General features: G+C 39.6%; 1 protein-coding gene across 1 annotated transcript; it reads right to left on the reverse strand.

Annotated features, from left to right (window-relative positions):
• Nucleotides 1-5,249: 5,249 nt before the first annotated feature.
• On the reverse strand, nucleotides 5,250-6,538 carry LOC113315654. The gene is made up of 3 exons (XM_026563916.1): nucleotides 6,105-6,538; nucleotides 5,406-5,510; nucleotides 5,250-5,283 (listed from the first exon to the last, which is right to left on the reverse strand). Exons 1-3 carry the CDS (start codon nucleotides 6,527-6,529, stop codon nucleotides 5,250-5,252), a joined length of 564 nt encoding a protein of 187 aa, XP_026419701.1. The 5' UTR covers nucleotides 6,530-6,538.
• Nucleotides 6,539-7,819: the final 1,281 nt, after the last annotated feature.

Raw genomic sequence — 7,819 nt, forward strand, 5'->3', positions numbered from 1 at the left:
TGTTTCATTCCAGCTAGCCATGTTGTTGTCAGCTTGGAACCAGTTGTTTAGCCAATCATGGAAATTATTGTACTGAGTGAAGAGATTATGGTTTTGGCCAAACAGTTTTCTCCAAACATCAGAAGCAGTAGGGCAGGAGAGAAGAACATGGGTTATATCTTCAAAACCATTTTTGCAATAGGTGCATAAAGGATCAATGTAACTCAAAATGCTAGCTATCTTAGCATTAGTTGGTAGGATGCCATGGACACATTTCCAGATGAAGAGCTGAATGGCAGGGTTTGTATCAAGACCCCAGATTTGAGTCCAAGGGGAAGTTGGAGTATCTGAGGTATATTTAACTTGGATCTGTTTATCATAAAGTGATTTGACTGAAAACTTGTTGTTGTTGGTGAGGGACCATCTGATTTCATCATGTTTATCCATGAAGTGGTGAGGGACCATCTGATTTTATCATGTTTATCCATGAAGTGAGGTGTTTGAATAATCAGGTTTTGAATATCAGGTGAGAACCATTGGTTAATAATGTTGATATCCCAGTCCCCATGGGTATTGAAGAGCTGATTAACAGATATGAGATTCTCTAGGCAGAGGCTTGGTTTTTGAAGTCTCCCTGGGAGGTTTGTTACCCATCTGTCTTCCCAAATATGTATGTTCACTCCATTTCCCACTTTCCAAATGTAATATTGTTGGAGAAGAGCTATGCCTTCCAGAATTCCTTTCCAGATCCATGAGTCTGTGGCCTTTGGCTTGGTATCTCATCTTATGATTTCAGTGTTGGCATAGTGGGATGCCTTCATAGTACTGCTCCATATAGAGTCTGGCTCTGAGACAAGTCTCCAAGAAATTTTAGTAAGCATAGTCATGTTGAATATCTCCGTGTTTTTGAATCCCAGACCTCCTAATTCTTTGGGTTTGTTTACTGCATCCCAAGCAAAGTAATAGACTCCTTTGGATCTGTCTTGTTCTTTATTCCTGAAAAAGTCTCTTTGAATGGCATTGATCTCATTGCAGATGGTTTTTGGAATTTTGAAGCAGTTCATCTGATATATACTAGTCGTGGAAGTGACAGACTGAATCATTGTCATTTTCCCAGCAGTAGAGAGAGTGGTTTTCCATCCAGCAAATCTGAATTTAAGCTTGTCTACACAAGGCTTGAAAGCTTGGATCTTGCTTTTTGTGGTGAACAGAGGGGAACCCAGATACTTGTCTGTTGGATTAATCCTTTGAACCTTCAAAGTATTACTGATGTTATCAGCAATGTTCGGGGCAGTGTTCTTGCTGAAGAAGATACCAGATTTTGAGAAGTTATCAACTGTCCAGAGGATTGACCAAATTCCTCAAAGATCTGAATGAGATTATTACATTCCTGAAGATTAGCTTTGCAAAATATCATGCAGTCATCAGCAAAGAGCAGGTGATTGATAGCCGGTGCATCCTTGCAAATCTGGATACCATGAATTTGTTGATGAGTTTCAGCATGGGTTAGATACCTGGATAGGGCTTCCATACAGAATAAGAATAGATAGGGGGATAAGGGGTCCCCTTGTCTTAGCCCCCTAGAGGGTTTGAAGAATTTTCCTGGAGATCCATTGACCAGCACAGCCATACTTGTAGTGGAAATGCATTGAGATATCATGTTGCACCAATGAGAGCTGAATCCCATCTGAGATAAAACCTGAAGAAGAAAGTCCCAATTGACTCTATCAAAAGCCTTTGCCATATCAATTTTAATGCCTATTTTGCCATTGTTTCCTTTTTTTCCTCTTTTAGTATTCATGTGGTGAATAATTTCATGAGCTATGGCTATGTTGTCAGATATTTGCCTTCCATGGATGAAAGCAGATTGAAAAGGAGATATTAATTTTGGTAGAAGATGTTTTAGTCTTTGGGCAATGAGTTTTGAGATGATTTTGTAAGTAGTGTTACACAGGGATATTGGTCTGAATTGAGCGGGTGTGATAGGTTTTTCAGTTTTGGGAATGAGGGATATGAAGGTGGAGTTCATTTCTTTGAGGATATGCCCAGTTGTGAAGAAGCTTTAAATCATGCAGATGATGTCTTCTCCCACAATGTCCCAGTTGGCTTGAAAAAAGTTTGGGGGGAAGCCATTAGGACCTGGAGCTTTGTCACCAGTCATGCTGAAGAGAATGTTTTTGATTTCCATGGGTTCAGGTGTTCTGATAAGGTTCTGATTCTCTTGGATAGTAATTGTGGTGGGTATGAGATTTATAATGAAGGGGTTGATATTGATGGGTTCTTCAGTGGCCATCTTGGCAAAATGATTGGTGAAAGTTTGGGTAATTTCATCAGTATCATGGATCCAAGTACCATCTTCCTGTTGGATAGAATCAATCTTATTCCTCCTATATCTTTTCTTAGCAGCAATGTGGAAGTACCCTATATTTTTATCTCCAAGCTTGATATGTACGTATCTTCTCTTGGTATTCCAGAAAGATTCTTGCACATGTTGCCAATGTGCCACCTGAATCCTTGCTTCTTTTAGCTCTGCTCCTCTAGATGAAGTAAACTGATTTTTTGTTATCCAATCCAGATGTTTGATGCAATCTTCTAAATTAGTTTTGATGTTGCCATAGACTTCCTTATTCCACTTCTTTAGCTTGACTTTTATGTCTCTTAATTTCCTTGCTATTTTTATGGCTAAAGATCCTTTATGAGTTATCTTCCAGCAATCGGCTATAATGCTTTTGCAGTCTTCATGATCAAGCCAGGGACCAAAGAATCTGAAGGGGATTTGACCATGTCTCCAGCTAGGATTGGTATTGAGAATGATTGGGTTATGATCAGAGCCTAAGGCAGTGAGGTTTGAGATGGTGGTATTTGGGTGGTTGTCTAGCCAAGATTCATTAGCTAGGCCTCTATCTAGTCTTTGCTCTGTGAGCTGAGTACCAGATCTCTTGTTAGTCCAAGTGAAAGGGAATTCAGTGTAGCTTAGATCAGAGAGATTTGCTTCTTCTATATTGTTTAGGAAAATATCAGCTTCAGCTTGATTGATGGGATGCTGGCTAAATTTTTCATGATCATGAAGGACAAAGTTTTAATCTCTCATAATCAACCAAGATAAGGAGTTAGCAGCAAAGGTTTTTTCAATCATACTCCAGGAGTGTAATTTATCATTAGTAGTAAAGGGACTCCCATAGTAACCATTAAATAGCCAAGGTTCACCATGTAAAGGTTTAATGATGGCATTGATATGATGGTCAGAGAAATCCTCAATGGTGACATCAAGGTTGGTTTTCCAAGCAATAACTAATCCTCCAGCTGTTTTAGCTTTGCCCTTTGGTTCTACAAACCAGAAATTAGTGACTCCTATATTTCCTAGGAGTTTTTTTTAGATTTCTAGCTTGTTTTTTGGTCTCAGATAAGAAGATTACTTCTGGATTATGTTTATTTAGCATGCTGTCTAGGTATCTAATAGTGTCAGCTTGTCCTAATCCTTGGCAATTCCAAGCTATGACAGAGTAAAATTGCCAAAAATAAGATATAATAGGATATGAGAAAATGATGATTTTGTAACCTAGGAATGAATAAGATATCCTAGCAAAGTAACTGACCAAAGGTCAATCCTCATAGTTAAGATGCTGCGAGTGTAATTATATAACTGGATTATGATGTGAGTTACCTGGTTGTTTGTAGGCAAATTATCTCCTTCCAGATTGCTAGTAGTATTGTTTGATAATTGTTCCTCATTCATTGTTTGCTGGCTGTTGTACCTCTTAGCTGAGTGGTATGCATTCCACTACATTGTTTGGTCCTATGGCTCATACAGTTTACGTTTAGGATCCACAAGGTGGGGGTGTTGATCATCATCGACAACTTTTAATTTTAACTCATTTCTTCTCCTCTCCCATAGTAATATTTTTTCTCTGGAGTGATCCTCCATCATCTGCTGTTGGATGGAAGCTAAGGTGGGGATGTTTTGGGATCCACTGTTGTTAATTGGTTGGTAAGGTGCAGTGGTTGGGAAGATGGTTGTAGGATCCAGGGTTTCCTTAGGCTCAGTGGGATTGGCAACATTGTTAAATTTCTTTCTTGCTGCAGTCTTAATATTGGATTTCTTCTTCCCCTGAGAGTCTTTGTTTTTGTAGCTCTCCATCAGTTTCTTATGTCTTTTTTGACAAGCTAAGGCATCAGGGTTTGAGGTTGGAATTTCTCCAGTGATTGGTTTATCCATCCCAGCTTGAAAAATCAAATGTTGTGGTGGACCATCAAGTTCTTCACAGTGGTTTCTGAGAAGAGTAGTCTGTTGTGCTTTCCTCATTTTGATAGCAAATTCTTCAGCTCCAGTTTTATCAGTGTAATAATGAAGTAATAGTGGTCTGTTTGGGCTAGTTGGGGGAGTGATGGTTTTGTTGGATGATAGGGGAGAATTGGGTGTGGATGGGAACTTGTTTAGAGGGATGGAAGTGTATTGTTGGACTGGAGTTCTTTGGGAGTTGTCTTCTTCTTCAATGCATAATGGTCCAGGGTGATCAAGAGTTCTGCAGATTTTGCAGAAAGCAATACCAGTGAGAGCATAAGCTACCTCTAGCCAGTGAGATGTAGATTCGTCTTCATAAGCATCAATGCCATATTTTAGAGGTTGGGTAACATCCACAGTGATCTATACTTCTAGATTCTTCTCATCCTCATCTCTTCCATAAGGTTTCTTAGATCCTTGGTGAATACCAGCTGGAGCAATCATGTTTTTTATGTCTGGGATAATGTGAGTTGGGATTCTCTTAACCAAAGCCCAAATGCAGACTTTATAGAAATTGGTTTCATCAATGAAGTCTGGTCCTGAGGATGGGACTTCAGTTAAAACAATGAGCTTGTTAAAAATTCCTCTTGTTCCTCCTTTTCTGAAAATTTTGTAGTCTTCAATGCTAGTCAGCCTGATTTGGTAGTAATTTCTTCGTTTCTTCCAGAGAGAGACTTCATCATTCCTTTGTAATTCCCAGTTGGTATTGATGAATCTTGTTATTTCTCTTGTTTCATAGGATATGTTGCTGCAGAATCTTCCAATAAAAACCCATTTCCAATCAATCTTCTTCTTTGGTAGAATGTTATCTTTGTTGATGAAGACTTTGGGGAAGAGGTCCGCTGGCATTTTTAGTGAAGAGTTCATTTGTTTCACTAGGTTGTTTATATTTTCTGTATTCTTAGTTCCTGAAGAGGAGGCCATGGGAGTATGGGTGTTGGATTTTTTATGGGGGAAGTTGTGAAAGGAGTAGAGGTGAAGGAGGATTTCAAGGCTTATATTTGGATTGTCTTTTTGTTTCACTTTAATTTGAAATTTGAAATGTATGTTGTCAGTCTGCTTGAAGTACATACTATTTGTTTGATATAGTTGTTCAGAGGTTGTATGAGAGTGCCAAGATAAGTTAGAGCTGTGATGTTCAGACCAGGCATAAGACCAAGGATAAGACCATGGTTTCCAGCTAAGAGATTCCTTCACATGGCTGAGTTTGAAGTTGCCTTGGACTACTAGCAATCTGAAGGAGCAGAACCTGTAAGCATGAGCAAAGCCAAGACAATATCCAAAATACTTGATGATCGAAATTTGCATATACCAGTACCTAGAAGAGTTGATCCATGTGATAAATGTGTATTCTATGTTCTGATGGTGGTATAGGCTTTGTACTTTATCTTGAGAGATCATGATTATTTTGATAGTGAATGTGTATTCTAAGGTAGATGTGTACTCTAAGCTGGTATAGTGACCTGTGTGTTGTGGTTTGGGTAACATCCACCTAGTAATTTTTTGGGTTAGTTTAGGGAGTGGGTGGTTGTGTTTGATGATGTGTCGGTTGTGATAGGAGGTCAACCTTTGGTACATAATGCAGACGATTGGAAGACATATGTAGTTTAAGATTCTTGTAATTTTGGACTGCAGTGTGGCATTGACAAAATATGTGAGGGTTATGTGGGTTGCCTGTTGTATGACAGTGATGTGTGCATAACTGTTACGTATATGATCAGAAACTTTTTTGTCTCTCATTGAGTGGGTTCTACTAGTGGGATTCAAAGTGAAAACGATGATAATAGAAATATGTAACATGTCATTTACCTTGCTTAACTCAGTAGCTGGGTTAACACCGTACCTGTAATGTGTGTGTCTGCAAACCTTTGTCTTGAGCAGTGAGTGTGGTTCGCTGTAGGAGTGGTACATGTATTGTGCACATTTTCTAACCTTTATTTTGAGTATATAGTGTGATCCGGTTTTGATAATGCTGTCACTGCAATTTGGTAGTTGGGGTAGATTCCAAAATTCATTAATGGAATCAGATATGAGAGTGAACTTGAGAGAGTGATTGTGGATATTTTCTTCTTCTAATTTTCTTGGGCTCCCAGATACAGACCCAATAGGATTTTCAAATTCATTTGAAGGTGGCGGGTCATAAAATGGATTCAAATCCGGATTGGAGGTAGACCGATTTGAATATTTGCTTTTCGAATCGTTGCCAGGTGTCTGCAGTCGCCCACGCATGACCAACAAGCAGAGATTGCGTTTGATAGGTCTTTGCATGCATAGCGTAGGCACGATCTTTTTTAAAATCTGAAATTTCTGATCTCAAAGAGTGCACACGGGTGGATAGGATGAATCAACTTTTGATCTTCTCATCCAGTATTTCTTAGAGAAAATTAGCAGTTCTATTTTCCAATTCCGTAACTCTGTACCTTCCTTCATCCAATTTCGCAGTACCCAATTTAGACCCCAGCAATTATCCCTATGACGAAGCGAGAGTATACTGAGAATTTGTGTCAGACTGAACAACCGGCTATGTCGACTAATCAGGGGGCTAGTAATGAGGCAAGATGCAAGAGGACCAAGTATAGCATGCATGAGAAGCAGGTAATGATGTTTGATAGACTTGTGGTAGTTTTTGATTTTTGGGTATTGATATTTATATTTATACTTGTATTTTGGTTTATCGTTGAATTCAATGTTGAAGTTGATCCGGAAATCTCTAATTTCCGGTATTTGCAGATAGTGGAGGTAAGCAGTGATGAGGATACGGAGTTGGATGATCAAGCAGATGTTGAATGCAGAGAGGGTGACCAGAGAGAGGAGCCTGTTGTGCATGATCAATCCAAATCTCAGGTGTTTAGTTCCCAGTTGCCCCAACTTCAAGCAGCAAAGGAGGGGTGGGTAATTTGGGTTGTTCACCCTGACAAAGGTCAATTCGTGGTCAAAGAAGGCATTAACCTTGTAGGGGAGGAGCACATTGTGCGTGGTGGTGCCAGCCAGGAATTCTTCTCTGCACCAGTTCCTGAAACACACAAGCTCAAGATACGAGAGAATGAGCGTCTTGGCCATCGACACTGTAGTCTTCCCCAATTTGCTTATGCTTGCTCCCAAGATGCGTCGGTTGGCGGAATCTGCAGTTGATCTTGCCTTGTTCGGTCCCGGAGAGGTAACTGCTTCTTCTGATATGCCTGATGATGTGATTTTTCCTGTGCCTATTCTCAGGGGAAATTACTCTGCGACAAGGCCGAAGGCTACCCCATAGCAAGACTGGGTTGGTAGTGAAGCTGCAACAGGAGATAATTTTTGTGGTAGCCTTGTCCTTCCAGATGGAGTGAGTGGATTCGTGTGAAGGTTTGGCTTGCCGTTTTTTGTAGTTGATGGCTTTGTACGAACATTTAGCAGTACTGTTGTTGTGTTTGTTTAATTTGGGCATTATCTGGTAGTGTTTTGGTTGATGTTTATATGACTAAAGGTATTTTGACTAGTGATGGTTGTTTTATCACAGTTGTAAATAAGGTTTATTTTGATGTGTGTGGTAGGATTCTAATTTTGAATGGTTCTAATATG

The sequence above is a fragment of the Papaver somniferum genome, chromosome 10 (genome assembly GCF_003573695.1).
Source record: "Papaver somniferum cultivar HN1 chromosome 10, ASM357369v1, whole genome shotgun sequence".
Taxonomy (NCBI): Eukaryota; Viridiplantae; Streptophyta; class Magnoliopsida; order Ranunculales; family Papaveraceae; genus Papaver; species Papaver somniferum.

Bases quoted from the DNA above. Each gene is read 5' to 3' on its own strand.
- LOC113315654 (XM_026563916.1), bottom strand. From the start codon at position 6,529: ATGCAAAGACCTATCAAACGCAATCTCTGCTTGTTGGTCATGCGTGGG. The intron at 5,511-6,104 runs GTACGGTGTTAA...TCATGCTTACAG, and splicing joins TGCAGACACACACATTACAG to GTTCTGCTCCTTCAGATTGC. The intron at 5,284-5,405 runs GTCTGAACATCA...TTCAAATTAAAG, and splicing joins TATCCTTGGTCTTATGCCTG to TGAAACAAAAAGACAATCCA.